Raw genomic sequence first — 22,258 nt, 5'->3', positions numbered from 1 at the left:
CAGCAACCAATTTGAATATCTCTTTGATGATAAAAAAATATAAATACCTATGTTTAAATATATGCCCCTTGAGAAACACTTGTGCTTCCTTACCACCAATTTCATTGCTTTTCCATTCAGATTGTTCATATGACATCACAGGATAGAATTGAACTAAGGAGGTTCAATAATGAAAAAGACCAGTTATTAAGATGATTATCCCTCAGGACACCTGGGTGGCTCAGTGGTTGAGGGTCTATCTCCCACTCAGGTCTTGGTCCCAGGGTCCTGGGATCGAGTCCTGCATGAGGTTCCCTGCGGGGAGACTGCTTCTCTCTCTGCCTATGTCTCTGCCTGTCTCTTATGAATAAATAAATAAAGTCTTAAAAAAAAAAGATGATTATCCCTCTAATTTCCTTCCAATACACAATGCTAGATGCACATTGCTAAATTGTGTCTTATTTTCATTTTTTATAATAATTTCAATTACTGGGATTTAGTGCCTGGCACATAGTAGGCACTCACTAAATATCCATTGAATGAATTGATGTGTTATCTCCTTTTTGGAACTCTATGGCACTTATTTCCTAAAGTCAGGATCTGCAAAAAAAGAAGTTTAAAATAGAAGAGTACTAAGGAACATTCAGTGTTGTTATCCTAGGAGTATGTACATTCCATTTAGTCCTAAAATATATGCCACACTTGCTCCCTAACTGCTTCATTATGTTAGTTTTGTTTCCTTAAACAGATTTCAAGCAAGGACTGTCATTCAATTCTTATATAAGCCCCATGGAGCCTAGTGTAGTGCTGGTCTTATAGTAGACAATCTATCAAAATGTGTATCACATTCTCTTATAAATGGTAAAGACTTAAAAATATTTCTTAATATGTTATAAAAATTATTTTCAAGTTGATATATTTTATCGGAACCACCAACAACCTCTTTCTTTCTAATTTTCATAAATTGTAACTTCATTTTTTTTCTCCAGGTTAACATGCATGTAATAAACAAATTATAATTTTATACTTTAAAATTTTATATATATATATGTATATATATATATATAAAATGTAATAGCATTATAAAGAATTATTGTGCTGAGGTGCCTGGGTGGGTCAGTCAGTTAAGCATCTGACTTGTGATTTTAGCTCAGATCATGATCTCATGGATCCTGGGGTTGAAACCTACCTTGGAATCCAGCTTTATGCTTAGTGAGGAGACTGTTTGAGATCTCCACTGCCACTCTTCCCCCCTCCCCAGCCTGTCCCTTCCCCCACTCACACATGGGCACATGCTCTCTCTCAAATAAATAAATCTTTAAAAAAAAAAAAAAAGAATTACTTTGCTGTCATCTTTATAAACCAGAACTAATTAATTGATAGCATGGTCTATATGGGTTGATCTCAGTCATATTCTACCACTTTTATCTCCGATAAGTTTTTGATTGAGATATAATTGGAATGCTTAAAATTCAACTTTTTAAAGGTATTCAACTCAGTGGTTTCTAGTATATTCACAAAGCTGTCCATCCATCACCACTACGTAATTCCAGAACATTATCATCACCTCAGAAAGAAATCCCACATCCCTTAGCAGACATTCCTCCTGTCACTCCCCCTTACTCTGGCAATCACTAATCTATTTTTTGTCACTATCGATCTACCTATTTGGACATTTTGTATAAGTGGAATTATACAATAGGTAGTCTTTAGGTCTAATTTTTTTTCACTTGGCATGATGTTTTCAAGGTTCATTATGTTGTATTGTGTATCAACTCTTCATTCTTTTTTGTGATCAGATATGCCATTGTACAAATAAACCATATTTTACCTAATCATCAGTTGATGGACATTTGGATTCTTTCTACCTTTGGGCCATTGTGAGTAGTGCTGCTACGGACATTCATGTAAAAATTTTTGTTTGAATACCTTTTGTCAGTTCTCTTGCATAGGAAAGAAATTGCTGAGTAAAATTATAATTTTGTGTTTAAGTTTTGAGGAACTACTAATCTGTTTTCCAAAGCAACTGCACCATTTTACATTCTCACCAGCAGTGTTTAAGGGTTCTAATTTCTCTATGTCCTCACTAGCACTTATTATTATTTTGTGTTGTGTGGGGTTTTTTATTTTTTAATTCTAATCACCCTGGTAGTGTGAAGTGGTTTCTCATTATGGTTTTGATTTGCATTTCCCTAACAACCACTGATATGGAGCATCTTTTCATGTGTTCATTGGCCATTTGTATATTTTCTTTGGAGAAATGTCTTCAGATCCTTTGCCTATTTTTTAATTGGGTTATTTGTCTTTATTTTTAATAGTAAGAGTTCTTTATAACTAAATACAAGTCCCTTATTAGATATATAATTGTAAATATTTTAGCCCATTCTGCAAGTTGTCTTTTCATTTTCTTGATAGTGTCTTTTCCATCAGTAAAGTTTTTACTGTTTTTTTTTTTAAAGTTCTTACTCTGGAAGTTGAATATTTAAACTTTTGATGGAGTCCAGTTTATCTATTTTTTCTTCTGCTTGTGCTTTTGGTGTCATACCTAAGAAATCATTAACTAACACAAGGCCACAAATACTTACTCATGTGTTTTCTTTTAAGAGTTTCATTGTTTTAGCTCTTGCATTTGGGTTTCAATCCATTTTGAGGTTAATTTTTGCATATGGTGCATGCACTAACATTTTCCATTTTCCATGTGTAATCATATGCACTATGGAAGTTTATATTGAAGATTACAGATTTAAGTAGTGGGAAGTGACAGTTTTCAAGTAATCAAACTTATTAAATAAGAATTCACAGCAATTACATTTAATCTTAACAAAAAAATTTATCAGAAATTTTCCTGTCTTGGGCAGCCCGGGTGGCTCAGCGGTTTAGTACCGCCTTTGGCCCAGGGCCTGATCCTGGAGACCCGGGATCAAGTCCCATGTCAGGATCCCTGAATGGTGCCTGCTTCTCCCTCTGCCTGTGCCTCTGCCTCTCTCTCTCTCTCTCTCTCTGTGTATCTCTCGTGAATAAATAAATAAAATCTTAAAAAAAAAATTAAAAAAAAAGAAATTTTCCTGTCTTGAAGGTAATAAGTGAAAATATAATGACAAAACTCCTTTGCATATTACATTAAATTCAGTAATTTTTTCATAGCATTTGCTTAATCTTTATCTGCAAATATTCCATTTCTAGCAGGTAAGAAAAATTTTGATAAGCTTATGCAGTATCTAATATTTTCTTTTTAAAAAATATTTTATTATTTTAATATTTTATTATTATTTTTTAATTTTTATTTATGATAGTCACACAGAGAGAGAGAGGCAGAGACACAGGCAGAGGAGAAGCAGGCTCCATGCAGGGAGCCCGACGTGGGACTCGATCCTAGGTCTCCAGGATCACGCCCTGGGCTGAAGGCCGCGCTAAACCGCTGAGCCACCCGGGCTGCCCAGTATCTAATATTTTCATAAAAATAGCTAAATTTAAGTTGTTCAATAAATAAATAAATAAGTTTAAGTTGTTCTGTTCAAATGAAATAGAAATAATGAGCAAGCTTATTATTAAAACGATTTCCTTATTCAGTCGTTGATATCGGAATGTTTATTTGAAGCAGAGTAATTTATTAGACCTCCTGAATACCTTTCCTGAACAGACATTTCACTTTGAAAGAATTTTAACAGTATAAACTGCATGCCCAGAGACATGGAACAGACAGCAGCAGGATTCAAGAGGAGAACAAAGAGACAAAGATCAAGCAGGTTTGCCAAACAGTAGGTCCCTGTGTTTGAAAAACCTTGAGGGCTTTGCAGCAATTCCATTTTAGAAGTTTTCTGTAAAACAGAGTTTGAAGTCCAAAGCACAAAACTCATTTTAGAGATGAAGTCACTGTTAAATTACTGGGGTTAAATGTATCACAGTTATGGATTCTCTATAATTAGCATTGCTTATTTTCCAAGATCATAATTTATATTCCCTATTAAATTCAAGCGTCTGAGGAAAAAAATTGACAATGATTAAAAAAAGTACATTCTCCTAAAGGAGAGGGTTTTTAAAAAAAATTTAATTAAAAACTAGAGTTGGGGAGATTTTGCATAGAGATTGAAATATGTTATTTTTAGTTTTTAATAAAATTTGGAAGATTGGCTGTGGGGCACTGGTGGCTCCTAAAATATAATTTATTTCATGTTAAATGCCCTTTCAGTAACTGTATCTTTCACGCTCAAAAGAAAATCTCTTTCAGCAACTACAGGTGAGAACATTTTGATGTGGCACATATACAAAATCACATGTGGTGTTGAGATTGTCCTTTGGGGACAGCGGTGCCCTATCTTTTCTCACTCTCGTTCTGGTTGAAATTTTAAATGTTTTGTTATCAGAAGGTTTTTCCACTTAAGATTCAGAGCAAGTTGACAGCCTAGGGAATGATCACTCTGTTATCTTGCATCATGAAAATTGGTGGGTGTGTCTTGTCTTGGATTCTCTGAAATGCTTTTTGGTGACAATCATTTGCTTTTGACCTGAAAACACCATGGTTTTACTTTTCAAATTAGGGTACCAATGTAAGCTTTGTGATGGCAGAGATTATCTTGTTACTGCTAAAGCCCCAGTGTCTAGAATACTGTCTGGTATGGTATTATAAATAATTATAAATGAGAAGGAGGAGGCAGAGAAAGAGAAGGGGGGACAAAGAAGAAGGGAAGGAAGAGGCAGAAAAAGAGTAAGGGAGAAGGTTAAAGAGGAAGGAAAAAAAGAAGCAGAAGAACTAGTAGGGGAAAGGGAATGAATGATACTACATCATAAGGAATATATATACATGGTGGAGAGATGCAAAGCTAAAGGACAAACATAGGGATATTTGGGGAGGATCAATTTTACCCAAAGAAATGAGATGGGGAGGAGAATATTATATTAAAATAAATATAGAGGGCGCCTGGGTGGCTCAGCTGGTTAAGTGGCTGCCTTCGGCTCAGGTCATGAACCTGGGGTCCTAGGATGTACCCTTACATCAGGCTCCCTGCTCAATGGGGTGCCTGCTTCTCCCTAAGAAGAGGGAAAACACCTTTCCTCCCTCCCTCCGCTCTTGTGTGCTTGGTCTCTTCTCACACACAGAATAAATTTAAAAAGTTAAAAAAAATGAATATAGATATGTGATGGAAGAAGATGCAAAATTTGCATTAGGCAATAAATTTATTCTCTGCTTTCACAGACTCCTAGAAAGTTGAGCTGGGAAGGGATCAAAGAAGTCATTTTGCCACATCAGCCATATATGATGCTGTAATCTAGGGTTGGCAAATTTTTTTCAGGAGAGGACAAGAAATTTTATTTTATTTATTTTTTATTTTATTTTATTTTATTTTATTTTATTTTATTTTATTTTATTTTATTTTGAGGATAAGAAATTTTAGGCTTTGAAGGGCATAGTTTCTATCAAAAGTGCTCCATTATGCCATTTTATTATTATTTTTAAGATTTTGTTTATTTATTCATGAGAGACACAGAAAGAGATGCAGAGACACAGGCAGAGGGAGGAGAAGCAGACTTCACACAAGGAACCTGATGCAGGACTTGATCCCAGGAATCTGGGATCAGGCTCTGAGCTGAAGGCAGATGCTCAACTGCTGAGCCACCCAGGTGTCCCCCATTATGCCATTTTAGCATGACAGAACCTTACGTATACACAATATGTTTTTTTTTTTTTTTAAAGTGCATGTCTGTGTGCCAATAAAATTTTATTAAAAAAAAAAAACAGGTGGTGGGACAGATTTGGCCTGTAGGCTATAGTTTGTTGAGCATAACTGAATATCTTCTACAATATTCAGACAATGCTTATAACCTCTGTCTATATCTGCATGACAGGGAACACACTTCTTTCCAAGGGAAAACTATTCTATTTTTATATAAGTGGGGTTATAGAAAGGCATTCTTTATATTGAGTAAAAAAACTGCTTTCAGTGTTATTATGAACTGAATGTTTGTTTCTCCCCAAAATTTGCATGTTGAAATTTAATCCCCAATGTGATGATATTTGGAGGAGAGACCTATGGGAGATAACTAGATCATGGATGGAGCACTCAGGAATGGAATTAGTGCCTGTGTAAGAAGAGGACAGAGAGCTAGTTTACTGCATCTGCAAACCAGATGAGGGCTTTTACCAGAACTTGACCATGCTGGCACCCTAGCCTTCAGATTGTGAGAAAGAAATTTCTAAGCCACCCGGTCTATGGTACTTTGTTACAGCAGCCTGAATCAAGACAAGTAAGACAAGTACCATCAAGTTTGTTTGTAACTTGATTTAGTACATGATGCTTTTTTTTTTTTTTTTAAGACAGCTTCTGTGTCTAGTCAGCATGGAATAACAAGGATCTGATTTACTCTCCCACCTGAAACAACTAAAAAACTGAGCAAAATGTAGGAGACCAGAGCATTCAAGATACTGACACTAGGCCACCAAGGACAGTGATCTCTGAGAGATGGGAAACAAATGAGGTAAGACTCCAGTTGCCTCCACCTTACTGCCTAGAGCCAATTTCTAGGACTCTGAACTGGGAGCCCAAGTGGAGCCCAAGTAGAGCCCAAGTGGAGCCCAAGTGGAGCCCAGTCATCTCTCTGAGTCGAGGAGATGGATTTGCAAGTCCAAGGGAGCCAAGGACGACAGCATGCACAGAGTGAAGCAGAGGATCAGAGAGACAAATCTGGAGATGTGCAGAGGGGCCCTTTTGATATTCAGCTGAGTGCTGCTCAGTGAATGTGTGTGAAGAAGTTAGGCAAGGTCAGGGAAAGAAACACCTGAGAAGATTATAGAAAAGAGGAAAAAGTTCTTGGAGCTCACCAGAGGCCAGAGATAGTCCTTGCTCCTAACAGCTCCTAACAGCTCCTAACAGTTTTTCAACAGAGTGGAAAACTTCAGAATTCATAGGTACTCTTTAGAATATTAAGGCTCACTTGCCACAGTAATGAGGGCAAACTATTCCTAGGCCAAATGCTGCTTCGGCCCTGGATAAATGAACTTAAAAGTTAGATCTGAGGGGCACCTGGGTAGCTCAGTCAGTTAAGCATCTGCCTTCAGCTCAGGTCATGATCTCAGGGTCCTGGGATGGAGCCCTGAATTGGGCTCCTTGCTCAGCAGGTGTCTGCTTCTCCCTCTCCCTCTGCTGCTCTCCCTGCTTATGCTCTCTCTCAAATGGATAAATAATATTCTTTAAAAAATAGTTAGATCTGAAGGGATCTGTTTTCAATATGTTTTCCCCTAAACGTACATTAGATAAAGTTTAATTTATAAATTAGGCACAGTAAGAGATTAACAACATAATAGAATAATTATGAAAATGTACTGTAATAACAGTTATTTGAATGTGGTCTCTCTCTTTCAAAATATCTTCTTGAACTGTACTCCCCTTTGTGATGATGTGAGATGATAAAATGCCTACATGATGAAATGAAGAAAGGTGAATGATGTAGGTACTATGACATAGTAATAGGCTACTATTGGCCTTCTGACAATACATCAAGAGTGTCATCTGTTTCTGGACTTTAGATGACCAAACTGCAGAAAGAGAAAAAATGGAAAAGGGGATACTGTAAATAGAGGGTGAAATACCCAGCCATAGATTGTCCTTGCATTCTGACAGCACTCAGTCCAAAGTGAACCTTGCTTCCTTGGGCCCCTACTACAAATCACCCAACCACAGCTCCAGTCCTATAATGGGTCCTTTCTAATACTCTCTTATTGAGAAGCCCTTTTCCTAAGGGTGTGCATTCTCCCTCACTGCAATGAGTGATAAACACAACTTGTATGTGTCCTTGGCTTTTGCTGGAGGGCTTTGCCATTTTGATATATTATTTAATATAATCTTCATAATAAGAGCATAAGCCTGAATTTATAGACAATCTTAAGGCTCCTAAAGGTTTATTTAATTTAGAGTTACAGGCAGAAAGAGACAAATCAGGGATTTGAACACAGGCTCTTTGAATATTCCTCACTACCTTGGATGACAGGAAGACAGGGAGCAAGATAAAGAAGAAAATAAAGATGTTCAAAAAGAAACAAAAGATTTTTTTTCTCATGCTCTTTAACTGTCACTTTCATGGAACAACATCTCCATCTTGTGATATTTTATAATGCAAGTTTTTAATTAACTGGATTTTACAACTACAGTCAATCATTCAGAGGCAACCAAGATTTAAGAGAATACATTTTGCTATTATTTGCTTCATAGGCAAAATAAAATTAAGCTGTTCAATTGAAAACCATAACTAATAAGGAAAGAAATGTTTTTCATTGTCATCTGTGGCACTTTTTTTTTTCGTGAAAGATGACCCTGTTGTATGTTTTCACTTCAAAATAATGTCCTTAAGATAGCTGAAGATCACATAGAGTAGATTGGTTGCCTATACATGAAGAAACTTTTGGATGCCTGATGGTTAAGGGTGGGAGAATTTTCAATGAATATTCTTTATTTTGTATTAAACTAAAATCACGTGAATATATTACCAGTTCAAAACATAAGTTAAAAAATTTAAAGGTCAAAAATAAAACATACAGATATGCACCTTTACTTTTTAAAAGATAAATAGTATCTGCAACTAAGGTACTACAGAAAATAAAATGAATTATCTGATTTTTCATTCATTAGTTGTAACTGACTCAGATTCCTTAAATATGAGGCTGTAGCAGTAGGAAAGAAGTAAACTAGGAAGAAGGGCTCAATTAAAAAATGATAAGGAGAGGCACCTGGATGGCTCAGTCAGTTAAGCATCTGCCTCTTGGTCTCAGCTCAGGTCTTGATCTCAAGGTTGTGAGTTCAAGCCTGTGTTGGGTTCCACCTTAGAAAAAATGATAAGGAGCCAGATAAAAGAGGGGAAGACAAAGAGTTCATGCACATAGAATATAGCAATAAGTATATTCCTAAATAATTATACAATCTGAATTTTAAGAAAACCTTTTCTAAATCATTTGAAATAATATAATTGAAAATTTAAGACAAAATAGCATTGGCATATGGAGCAAGTATTGTACTGACATACTTATGCTAAAAAGCTATTTGTCAGGGGGCACATGGGTGGCTCAATTGTTTAAACATCTGACTCTTAATTTCAGCTCAGACCATAATCTCAGGGTGTAAGGGTCAGGCTCTGTGCTTAGTGGGGAGTCTGCTGGAGGTTCTCTCTCTCTCTCTCTCTCTCTCTCTCTCTCTTTCTCTGCTCTCCCCCCAGCTAGCCCTATCTCTCTTTCTCTTTCAAACAAATAAATAAATCTAAAAATATTATTTGTTGGTTATCTGAAATTCAAATTAACTGGATGTCTTGTATATTATCTGGCAACCCTAACTGCACATCCATTAAAAAAAAAAAAATAAAAAATAACTCATCAATTTACCAGCAGATGGCTCCCTGAATCTAGTTTAGAATAAGATAGTATACTCAAACCTAGTGTGGAGTCCTTATTGTCTCAGAGCTTTTATTGTTCGGTCTGGTGTGATTGGCTTAGTTTTGTGGGGGAATGGGAAGTTTTTATTTAGTTATATAAAAGCATAAAATATCCTTTCTCGCCATTTCATATAACTCTTCATGATTCTTAACTTCCGAATATGAAAAAGAAAATTTAATTTTTAATATTTGTTTCTTTTATATTTGCTCAAGCATTTAAATGCTAAGGCAATACATATAATCTCAGTGTAAAGTGACTCTGACATTTCTATTAGATTATGCATTCTGAGCATTAGGTCAGGGATCGCCATAAAAACCATACCTTTACCTCTTCCATGCAGTCTGGTTTGCTATGATATTGTAACATTGAGGCATGTGTTTTGTTTTGATCCAAAACACACATCCAGAGCTCCCAATGAAATCATTGATTCAAAAGAACTTTTAGACCTACCACAATTTTACTAACCCTTTGCCAATGCCAAAATAATTTGATGTATTCAAGTCTAAGATTTATTTTCTAGGAAAAAGTATTCTAGAACAATTGTCTTATTTTTTTTTTTTAATTTTTTTTTAAATTTATTTATGATAGTCACAGAGAGAGAGAGAGAGAGAGAGAGGCAGAGACACAGGCAGAGGGAGAAGCAGGCTCCATGCACCGGGAGCCTGATGTGGGACTCGATCCCGGGTCTCCAGGATCGCGCCCTGGGCCAAAGGCAGGCGCTAAACCGCTGCGCCACCCAGGGATCCCTAGAACAATTGTCTTAGAGTCTATTTTGTCTGACAAGAGTATAGCCACTCAATCTGTCTTTTGGTTCTAGTTTGGATGGCTATAGTTTTTCATCCTCTCACTCTCAACCTATTTGTGTGTTTGAAACTAAAATATGCCTATTGCAGTCAGCATGTAGCTGGATTTTTTAAAAGATTTTATTTATTTATTTATTCATGAAAGACAAAGAGAGAGAGCGAGGCAGAGACACAGGCAGAGGGAGAAGCAGGCTCCATGCAGGGACCCTGATGTGGGACTCGATCCTGGGTCTCCAGGATCACACCCTGGGCTGAGGGTGGTGCTAAATGGCTGAGCCATTGGGGCTGTCCTATAGTTGGATTTTTAAATCCATTCTATTACCTCTGCTTTTTAGTTAAGTATTTAATCCATTTACATTTAATGCAATTGCAGATCAGATAGGATTTATATTTACCATTTTTCTTTTTTTTTTTCTGTATATCTTATGTCTTGGTCCTTTTATTCCTCCATTCTGCCTACCTTTGCTTAAAAAAAACCTTTTGAATAGATATTTTAAATAAATACTGATAAATAAATATTATTTTAAAAAGATACTTAAATATCTTTCCCCTATTGACTGCCAATCTTTCTCAGTCTCTTCTTCACTCATTTTTTTCTTAGTAAATAAATCTTGGACTTCAACATATCAAGAAACAAATATAAAAAACAGAGACTTGCCTGGGGTTATGTAACTAATTCATGACAACATTAGGACTAAAAAACTGGTCTTCTAATTCTACCTAGTTTTTTTTTTCTTTTTTAATTCTATCTAGTTTTAAAGTTCCCACTACCACTGTGCCATGTAAGCAGACTGAGTTCATTTGTGACACAAGATCCTTCTAATGTCTTTCCTTTTCTTTTTTTTTTCTTTTTTTAAGATTTTATTTATTTATTCCTGAGAGACACAGAGAGAGAGAGAGAGGCAGAGACATAGGCAGAAGCAGAAGCAGGCTCCTTGCTGGGAGCTTGATGCAAGACTCAATCCCAGGACCCGGGATCACACCCTGAACCAAAGGCTTTACCACTGAGCCACCCAGGTGCCCCTTCCAATGTCTTTCTTGCCAGTTATGAATTTCTTGTATTTTCTACCTCTTGTTTCAGAAGAAGCATTTTTCCTCTAATGCTTGAATTCAAATTTCTTGACACGGAGTTTCTTCAGTGCAGAGCCAGCACCATCAAAGGTATGGGAGATGATTTAAAGTGATATGCTGAATTAATATTGAATAACAAATACATAACAGAAAGCTGCTTTATCCAAGGCTCTTTTGAGCCTTCTGACAAGGAGAAAATCTCATTTTGGGGCTGGTGTTTAACACCTCTCTAACATTGCCCATCTTCCTTTTTATTTTTTATTTTTATTTTTAAAAAAAAAATTATTAAAAAAAATTATTTAGGGATCCCTGGGTGGCGCAGCAGTTTGGCGCCTGCCTTTGGCCCAGGGCACGATCCTGGAGATCCAGGATCGAATCCCACGTCAGGCTCCCAGTGCATGGAGCCTGCTTCTCCCTCTGCCTATGTCTCTGCCCTCTCTCTCTCTCTCTCTCTCTCTGTGTGACTGTCATAAATAAATAAAAGATTAAAAAAATCTATTTATTTATTAGAAAGAGAGAGAGAGAGAGGCAGAGACACAGGCAGAGGGAGAAGCCGACTCCATGTGGGGAACCTGACGTAGGACTTGATCCCGGGCCTCCAGGATCACACCCTAGGCTGAAGGCGGCGCTAAACCACTGAGCCATCTGGGCCGCCCCTCATCTTCCTTTTTAGCTGAGAGCAGTCAACATTAGGCCTGGAGTGCTGGTACACTGTTTCTAGCTAGAATCTAATAGTATTATTTTGCTTTCATTGTGATTATTTTCATTTATGTCAAATGATGCTGATTTTCCATTCACAGTTTTCTATTAAAGCTGTGATCTTGATTTTTTTTAAAAAATTGAGAAAATAGTATAGATAGTAGTATATGGATGTGGAAAAATCACCCACGAAAGTGGTACTTGAATGACCACATCTGGAAAACTACTGTGTTGGTGCAATCTATTATGATGATTGTCTATTGTAACCTCTTGTCTCCGGGGCCACCAAAGGCAATCAAGCCTGGGAAAATGAACCTCTTTTCTTTAAGGTTTTATTTATTTGACAAAGAGAGCATGAGCAGTAGGGAGAGACAGAGCAGAGGGAAAAGCAGACTGTCCACTGAGCAGGGAGCCTAATGTGGGGCTGGATCTTAGGACCCTGAGATCATGACCCAAGCTGAAGGAAGAAGCTCAACGGACTGAGCCACCCAGGTGCCCCACTAGTAGACCTCCTGAACCTCTTTCCCTGTTGCACCCCAGGTAACTCCAACTCTTCCTTAGTTGTTGGCATATTTGGCTTTTAAATTTCAGAATATTGCTTCTAAGGATGCCGTTTATGAACTGCTATGGTTTGGACTTTTGTTCCTCTCCACTTGCCTCATCATTCAGGACTCCGCTCCATCCCAGTTGTCTGCTGCTTCTTAATTAAGAAAGATTTTCCCCCTCCTTTTCAAATGATTATAGCTCTTTTGGTTAATCTTTGATGGGCTTGTGTTAAAGAACCACAATCATATTTTGATTTTCCCAAAGTGATCTTTGCATTATCATCTTATCATTTCAAGTCATTTGCGACAAGTTTCCACAGGGATTGGGCAAGAGGACACTTGAGTAATGCTACCCTCTAAGATATGCGAAGTATTCCTTCATACCAACTCTCACCCAGCATCAGAGGATGCTATTCATCCACCTCAAAGTGAGTAGTTTCCTGTCTTTTGGGGCATTCATCGCCCTTTTCTCCTCTGGGATAGAATATTTCAGTACCTGACCATCAGTAACCAGATGCAGTTTACCCATGAGGTTCTGAGGATCCTCAGACAAATAGGGCTCCTAATACTGCCCTTGTACCCCAAAGTTCCTAGTTAGATATAGCTTAGGTCCACAATGGAACACTAGGTATCTATAAAATACAAAAGAATAAGGAAAAAAATATTGCAGAGAAAATAGACTTATTTTTAAATGACAATAATTATAAATTGAGTTTTGTGTTTAAAAACACAAGTTAAAATTCTTTATGTTTAAAAAAATAATTCTTTATGTTTTGGGGCAACTGGGTGGCTCAGTCCATTAAGGGTATGCCTTCAGCTCAAGTCATGATCCCAGTCTTGGGATGGAGCCTGCATTGGGCTCCCTGCTCAGTGGGAAGTTGGCTTCTCCCTCTTCCTCTGCCTGGAGCTCCCCCTGCTTGTGCTCACTCTGTGTCAAATAAGTAAATAAAAAAAAAATCTTTAAAAAAATAAAATAAAATTCTTTATGTTTCATACACTTTTTTATACTTCTATAACAAGCTTCAGTGAAGCTGAGCACAGTTTATAGGCCTGGATTAACTTGAAGCAAGTGAGATAATGTATTTTAAATACCTATTTTACACTAGTTACTCTGAGTCAAATGCAAGGAATGTTAATTTACAAATATTTCAAATACTCTACCCCCTGGGGAAAGAAAATCACTCCTCTAAGTTCTTTTGGTAGAAAGCTCCAGGTAACTAGCTTTTAATTTTCTACACTATCTCTGATTTAATGTTCTGGTCATATTACAAAGAGTGACTTAAACAAAGACCACATTTTTTACTGCTCTGCTTTCACAACAGTTGAATCCACACACCTATCTCTACGGCGACTTTTGTACCGTCCTCCCCGAGATTTAAGTCCACAATGAGACCATTAACCAGAAGTGAGAGGTAAAGAGGATTATACACACAATTAGAACAAACAGTTAACTATGAACTCACTCCCCCACAACTCTTTGCTTAAGCTTTACTTTGGGGATAGAGAATCTCGTTAAGTTTCATTTTCAATATCGTGAGTTGTCTCTTACATTGACCTATCGTGGAAAAATAAGAGGCTCCTCAGTTACATTTTGAAAGACTAATAGTACTTTAAAGTTGATAGCTAGCTTTGCCTCACATTTTCAGCAGATTGTACTGTGTACCGTGTGATGCATAATGAAATGTATCATGACCCGACCCCTAAGGCATCTTCATTTTTGTAATCTTCTGTGCATGTGTGTGTGTGTGACAATGATATTTTACTAATATCTGGGAATAAAATAATATTACATATAGTAAAAATAAAACGAGTTAATAAAAGTATTTGAGTGTTTTTTTAAATTTTTTTTTAAGATTTTATTTATTTATTCATGAGAGACACAGAGAGAGAGAGAAAGGCAGAGAGAGAGAGAGAGAGGCAGAGACACAGGCAGAGGGAGAAGCAGTCTCCATGCTGGGAGCCCGACTTGGGACTTGATCCAGGCTCTCCAGGATCAGACCCTGGGCTGAAGGTGGCGCTAAATCACTGAGCCACCTGGACTGCCCAAGACTGTGTGTTTTATGGGCTACATGGTAGCAAGGTGGGAGAAGGAGGAGGAATACAGTATGCTCACAAATATTTATAAAACAAATTGAAGGGTGCTAACGTACATCTATTCATTAATTTCTTGAGGGTAAGGTGCCTGATCATTTCCATACATTCATTATTACTTCCAGGGCTTAGCATAGTGTCAGATACATGGTAAGAATTTAATGTTTATTTGTTAACTTTATGGACGGAATGCATGCATGCATGTAGAAAGTGTTATGGGGACATAGAAGAGGCAACACTTGACATTCTGGGAATAATGGAAGTTGAGTACACTAGTGGATGAAGGGGTGGGAGACAGAGGTTTGTAGCAGAGACTGCTAATCATTTCCCCATACCGATCCTCCCCTTCTTCCATAGCGACAGTTCCCTTGATTTCTAGATGGACACATAGGCCAACCCTTTCTGCTGTTAGGTATGCCATGTGACTGAGTTCTGGCCAAGAGATGTGTGCACCTTTCAGGTTATGTCCTTGAAAAAGGAATGAGCATGCCCTCCCTTTCCTCTAGTTCCTCAACCCCTGGCTGGCAATGGACCTGGCGGTAAGCCACCCTAGACTAAACTGACAAGGGCAAAGCCCTCACATGCCCCGTAAAATAGGAGTGGGGTCCCTGACAACTTTGTGGAGGAGAGCCCCTGTGCCAACAGGACTTTAGGTGAGAAATAAACTTGCTCTGTTGAAGCCAATGGGTTCTTCTGGGTCTCTGTCCCAGTGGCTAAATTTATATTCTGATACAAGCATCAGGAAGGATTTATAGAGGCGATGTTTGCACTGAGTTTTCAAAGACTGAGAAGGAAGGAGCTCCCTAGGTGGACTCAAAAATTAAAGAAGCCGGAGGGAGGAGGGCGGGGGGTGGGGGTGACTGGGTGACGGGCACTGAGGGGGCACTCGACGGGATGAGCACTGGGTGTTATTCTGTATGTTGGCAAATTGAACACCAATAAAAAATAAATTTATTATTAAAAAAATTAAAGAAGCCGTATTAAAACCCTTTTTTTGGGGGCGGGGGTCTGTATTTGCTCCCACTTGCATGCTATCATTGGGGGATGCAGCGAGGTTAATCTGATAGTCTGTTGGTCCAGTTCAGCCAAGTCTTTCTTTGCAGGCAATTCCTGGAAAGGAGGGACTTGGCCTTAAGTTGGCAAAGACGTTTACCCAGGTCGCCCTGGAAGAGTGCATGATATTCGTCGTCCTAAAAAGTACGGAAATAAAGCAGGCTTGTCTTTTCCCCCACCCCGCCTTTGCTTGTTTGTTCTGTTTCGGGAGCTCTCTACTCTTCCTGTTGGAGCGTTTGCGGCGCCCCAGGCGCCAAGGCGGGTGCCGTCACCGACACAGAATTCTTGCTTTCGAGGAGGGCGCCCCGGACCGTCCGGGAGGAGGGGAAGCCCGTGCTCCTGGGAGAGTCGGGGACCCGGGCCCGGGCGGGCCAAGCGCGCAAAGGGTCTCGCTCGGCCCCCAGCGGGGCGGGAACAGGTGTCTCCGAACTCCCACCGAGGCGGAGCCGCTCGCCCGCCAAATCCCGCGGGAACTGCCCCCGAGCGGCGTCCGGTTGCCATGGAGACGCGGGTCCCGCGGGCCGGGCCGGCCCACCCGCCCTCCGCGGGGCCTGAGCCGCGGTCCCCCCGCGCCGCGCTCCACCGCGCTCCGCCGCCGCGTCCGCCCGGGGACCGCGCAGGACACACCGAGAGAGGCCCGACGGCGCGCCCCGCCTTCGGGAACCCGAGCGAAGCGAGCGCCGGAGGCCGCCACCGCCCGTGCCCCGAACCAGGCGAGGCCGCCTCGGAACCCAACTGCCTTCGCGCGGCCCCGAGGGCGCCGTTCCGACCGCAGCCCCGGAGCCCCGAGCGCGGCCGCCGCGTCCCCGTCCCCCGAAGCCCCGGCAGACCGCCGCCGCCTGGGGTCAGGGGGTCGTGGGGCGGGCGGGGGGAGCGCCCCCCCGACGGGCCCGGGAAGGGCGGCTCGGGAGGCGACTCCCCAACCGCCTGCGCGCCCCCGCCCCTCCGCGACGCTTGGGTCCGCCCGCAGGGGCCGCCAGGTGCCACCTGTCCCGCCTCCGCCTTGCGCGCGCGACGGAGACGGGCGGCCGGGTGGGTCCCGCCTCGGCGGGGACTTACCGAGATCACCGCTTGTTTTCACAGACGCGATGCTCGAGGCGCAAGGAAGACGGTTCCGTGCAGCGTCGGCGTGGTAGCTGAGCTGGCGTCGCCGCCGGCGGGCGCGGGGGCGGCCGTGCCCCGCGGCACCGGCGAGCCGGGCTCGGCCCGCGAGCCCCGCGCGGAGGACCCGGCGCTGTCGGCCCGCGCCCCGCGCAGCGACACAGGCCCCGCCGGGGCGCCCGAGAGCACGGGCTTCCCGGACGCCGTCTACGTTACGGCAGCAAACATTTTTCAGGGTATTCGGTTGGAAAAGTCACCGGAGCACGTCTTAATCAAGTACGGGGATGAACCCTTGCGGTCCTTGCCCGAGTCGGAGGATGAATCCGTGCAGCGTTCGTCCTACGAGCTGGCTTTCAGCGCCCTGAAGTGTGAGTAGCGCCAGTCCCAAGGCTCGGCGCCCCGCTTAGCGCCGCCTTCGGCCCAGGGCGCGACCCCGGAGACCCGGGATCCGGTCCCGCATCGGGCTCCCTGCGTGGGGCCTGCTGCCCCCTCTGCCTGTGTCTCTGCCTCTCTCTCTCTCTCCCTCTCTCTAATAAATAAATAAAAGTCTAAAAAAAAAAAAAAAAAGATCAGCGCTTACAGGAAGATAATGAGAGAATCCGTGGCGTGCAGCCCCCCTCCTGCACGCCAGGTTTTGTTTTTACGCACATCTGGTCAGTTGCAAATGTCAAGGAATTCGGAGAATTCTTTCCAGGACAGTAATAAGCTCTTTCAGGGCCAGAACTGTGTTTTTTATTGTTGTTGTTTTTTGTCCCTGCCCCCCCCCCCCCAACTGCAGATTTGCACGGGCCTAGCACGGTGCCCGTCCTTAGATAGATGTAATGCACAGTCATTAAATGAAACAAGGAAACCATTTCATTAACAGGAAGCATTAGGAATCCACTGAATTAGCCAAGTACGCATTCCTTCTCCTGGGGTTATTTCTTTGCATTTTCTGTGTTCTGTGTTTACACCTCGTATATTAGTGTATAAACTTTCACAAACGTAAAAACCAGTAAGAGGGTGAGGGAGAGGAACAGAGATGGGATAAGAAGAAAAGGTACAACATACTAAAAATGAATGTAAAAATTAAATCAACCCCCCCCCCCCCCAAATGATCCCATTCAAAGCCAGTAGCCTGAAGTTTGGGAGCTGGTAAGAGCAACAGTCAAAAGGGTCTGGAGGTGTTGTTTTGTTTCTTAAAGATTTTTATTTATTCTTGAGAGACAGAGAGGCGGAGACGTAGAGGGAGAAGCGGAGGAGACATAGAGGGAGAAGCAAGCTCCCTCCGAGGAGCCCCATGCGGGACTCATCCCAGGACCCCAGGGTCACGACCTGAGCCGAAGCCACGGAGCCACCCAGGTGTCCCTGGAGATGTTTGTTTTTGTACTGGTGATAAACTTTATAATTTATAATATATTGTACTATATTATATTAATGTTTACATTGATTTGTAAACTGACTGAATATAGTTCCAAAAAAGAAGTTCCAGAAATATTTGGAGTATTAGCAGCATGGCTGAAATGAGCCTGTGCCTTGCTAAAGAGACAGCTTGAAAGGGCAACACTAATTTTCATGTATTTCCTTGGTATTAGTACATATTGGGCCTTCTTCATCATTGCACATACGCAGTTAACAATTGTTCAGTTGAACTAAATGTCCCATTAATTACTGAGACGTGAATATATATTTTTGGTAGTCTCCAGACATGATACAGCTCAACTCTAGGGCCAGGAGTTTATCAACAAGGAAGAAAATTTGATGTTAAGAAGCAATTTCTCTTTAGTTTTTATTTCTTTTCTCGTTTTTTTTTTTTTAATGTCTTAACCATTTACCATTTTTTCTTTTCCAGTGTAATCTTTCGATTGTTTCATCCGTTCCTTCCATTTGCTTTTAAAAATGTAGTTTTCAAGACCAAGGTGTGCTTTTAAATCATGAGTCAAAAGAACATTTTTACATCTTTTTCTCTTTGCAACAGTGAAAGGCAGACTGGGCATCTATGTTAATTAGCTGGTATTTAATGTTAATGCCAAAATTCTATTATAGACCATTTGTTTTCCTAATGGAATATTGAATCCTACCTTTAAAAGTCAATATTAAAAACTTGAAATTATTGTATATAAATTTAATGCATTAACTAGATGGTTATGCTATAGTGATATATGTACTAGATTATCTTTCTCAGTCTTTATTTCTTTTTATGAAGGGCCTTGTGATTATTTGATATTTTTTAATGACCCAGAAAATCCCAGTCAGATAAAGTACTGTCATAGGCCTTTATAAACCTGCTTTTGCTTTATAAACCTGCTTTTGCTTGAAATGTTCATTTTTAAAATTTTATTTATTTATTTATTTATTTATTTATTTATTTATTTATTTATTTATTTATTTATGATAGTCACAGAAAGAGAGAGAGAGGCAGAGACACAGGCAGAGGGAGAAGCAGGCTCCATGCACCGGGAGCCTGATGTGGGATTCGATCCCAGGTCTCCAGGATCGCGCCCTGGGCCAAAGGCAGGCGCCAAACCGCTGCACCACCCAGGGATCCCCCTAAAATTCTAATTCTGATATAAGGTCAAATACTAAAATAAAATGTCTTTGGTTGTTTACTTGGTACAAATATTATTTTCTTCTTATAAGGAAACTATCTTGCTTAAATTATTATCTGAATAATTTCTGAATGTTCAAATAGAATGAAAACAGAATTTCTAAATGCATTAGGTTTCCAAGATAATTAAGAGCCTGATATTTTTCTTTAAAATATGGGATGCTCTGTGCATTTCACTTTTATCTTGTGTATTATCAGTGTTCTACCAATACTTTCACATGATATTTTATAAACTCACATTTGGCTTGTACAGTATAGGTTCAGGGAATCACAGTTCAGAAAAGAAAATTCAGGATTTTTTTTCTCTATGGTTTTATAAGAGCAATAAAGCTGAAAAGGTTAATGTACAAACTAAAGAGAGCTTGGGTAATGGTCCCTTTTATTGGTGAATTTGTGAATAGATGATTTAGATCATATTACCTTTTCCTGTGGAAGTACAAGGAGAAGGAAAAAATGACAGAGGAAGTTCCTTTAATTATATAAATGTTAAGTATATTCCTTTGGTTGTATTAAGTTTTTCAGGTTTATTGTTTGCTCTTTTGTTGATGTCCTTTGTGTATAAGCTCTTTCAAAAGCAGAATGTGTATTTATCTGATTAACCTTTTAAAGGTGTAAAGGGCTCAGTCTGTTGTTTTTTTTTTTTTTTTAAAGATTTTACTTATTTTTTTATGAGAGACACAAAGAGAGACAGAGAGGCAGAGAGACACAGGCAGAGGGAGAAGCAGGCTCCATGCAGGGAGCCCGATGTGGGACTCATCCCAGGTCTCCAGGATCAGGCCCTGAGCTGAAGGCGGCGCCAAACTGATGAGCCAACCAGGCTGCCCATCAGTCTGTTTTTTTTTAAGATGAAGACAACCACTACTCCTGCTTTTCTAAATAGCCCCAAAGTCAATTTTCTGTTAAAGAAGGTAATGAAGAGTAGCCTATTCCTTTTAAGTTTTACTTTTGTCAAAGAAGTAGAGTACTAGCAGCTAATTTGTTTTTTCAAAGAATCTCTGGATGTTTCAAGGAATTCTAAATATTAAAGAAGAAAATCTGGAAAACAATTTCTTAAGAAATACACTGATGGGGACTCCTGGATGGCTCAGCGGTTGAGCGTCTGCCTTGGGCTCAGGTCGTGGTCCCGGGGTCCTGGGATCAAGTCCCACATCAGGCTCCCCATGAGGAGCCTGCTTCTTCCTCTGCCTATGTCTTTGCCTCTTTCTCTTTGTCTTTCATGAATAAATAAATAAAATCTTAAAAAAAAAAAAAGAAATAGACTGATGAACCATAAAGAAAAAAGAACACTTGAAGATTTCCCTGAAATTATTGATCTTATTCCTGACTTCATTCTTTCTCCAGCCTTTCTAGGTATATATAATAGTTGGTGAACTTTCAGTCCCAGGAACTGTCTGTGGCATTAATCTGCTCGTTTCAGAATCTTCTAACTCTGTCTGAAAAACCTAGTAAATGCTTAATGTATATTTTGGTTATGGCTTTGGGAATTAGTAATTTTAGATGGGGTGCCCAGGAACACCCTCAGGGTCAATGATTCACTGGAAGGACTCACAGAACTTAGCAAAGCTATTATACTCATGGGTATAGTGTATTACAGTGGAGGTTATTTAAAATCAACACTAGAAAAAAGTACATAACCTTTTTATATTTATAAATATATAAATTTATATATATGTATGTATATAAACATACTAGAGGAGACCTGATATAAGTTTCTTATTGTTCTTTTCCAATGGAGTCCATGGAAATATGGACTTAATTCTCTTAGCAACAATGGACGACAATGCGAATGAAGTATTGCAGTATGTAGAAGGTAGTATTGAAGTATAGGGAAGTTCATTCAAGCCTTGCTGTCCACAATGTTTATTGGGATCAGTCATGTAGATAAGGAGTGCTCTTGTGGCTGACCTTACTCAATCTCTAGCTCTTCCAGAGGCCACACTGATGCTGTTTTGCCCAACGCCCGTGTACACAAGGACACTTTCATCAGGCAAGATATTTCAAAGGCTTATAGAGGTTATTTCCCAGGAGCTTGGAGGGCCATATCTTTCCTTGGAATGTTCAAGGTTTGGCCACTCAGGCCTGCTGAGTTAATTTTTTTTGTTTGTTTAAAGAGGGCAGCCCAGGTGGCTCAGTGGTTTAGTGCTGCCTTTAGTCCAGGGCGTGATCCTGGAGACCTGGGATGAGTCCCACATTGTGATCCTCCAGGCATGGAGCCTGATGCAGGGCTAAGGCTTGATCCCAAGAACCTGAGATGAGGATCAGAGGCGAAATCAAGAGTGGAAGGCTTAGTAGACTGAGACACACCCCGCCTGCTGAGTTAATTCTTGATTGCATTCATTAGAAAAATGATCTAGATCAATAACCTTTTAAGCTTTGGTTTCATGGAAGAGGTTAAAGCAATTTTCTTGAATGACAATAATAATACCTTATATTTACATAGCTCTTTGTAATTAAAAGAACACTTTGTCATTTGATATACCAGTCCTTTGAGATGTAAGATTCTGATTTTGCAGATGAAAAAATTGAGAGAAGCTCAAGAAGAGATTAAATGATGTACCTAAGGAACTAGCAGAAAGAAGGTTAAAAAGAAGAGATGTTTCATTTGGTTGGAAAGTGAAATAGCAACCCCATCCCTAATCCATGTTTTTTAGGGGTTTTTTTTAGGGATTTTTAGGGTTCCATGGTGTGTTGTTTTAATTACATAATGATTTGTATTTGGTGATGCCAGCTTCCTTCCCCTAGTATTTATGTTTCTCAAATATTCTTTCAGAATGTTAGTGGCTATTCTTTCTAGTTTTGCCAAAAAAGCCTTAAATAGTTTTATTGTTTCTCTCCTTCCACACCCACACAAACTGAACCAACTGTATTATATATAATTATATGAGGCCCTTGACATTCTTGAAGTGAAGATTCT

General features: G+C 40.0%; 1 protein-coding gene and 1 long non-coding RNA gene across 2 annotated transcripts in view; both read left to right on the top strand.

The window, feature by feature from the left end:
• Positions 1–6,298: 6,298 nt before the first annotated feature.
• On the top strand, positions 6,299–15,830 carry LOC111095288. The gene is made up of 4 exons (XR_005357269.1): positions 6,299–6,453; positions 11,279–11,358; positions 12,810–12,940; positions 15,707–15,830. It is a non-coding gene; the product is annotated as an uncharacterized LOC111095288 (long non-coding RNA).
• A 325-nt stretch (positions 15,831–16,155) lies between these two features.
• Positions 16,156–22,258, top strand: part of NSUN7 (NOP2/Sun RNA methyltransferase family member 7) — a 54,483-nt gene continuing 48,380 nt past the window's right edge. Inside the window, exon 1 of the mRNA XM_038533702.1 lies at positions 16,156–17,125. Coding sequence (XP_038389630.1) covers positions 16,156–17,125 — 970 coding nt within the window. The remainder of the gene's footprint in view (positions 17,126–22,258) is intronic.

This window comes from Canis lupus, chromosome 3 (genome assembly GCF_011100685.1).
Source record: "Canis lupus familiaris isolate Mischka breed German Shepherd chromosome 3, alternate assembly UU_Cfam_GSD_1.0, whole genome shotgun sequence".
NCBI lineage: Eukaryota > Metazoa > Chordata > Mammalia > Carnivora > Canidae > Canis > Canis lupus.
Note: the sequence above shows the minus strand (reverse complement) of the source record. Positions and strands in the feature narration are given on the sequence as shown.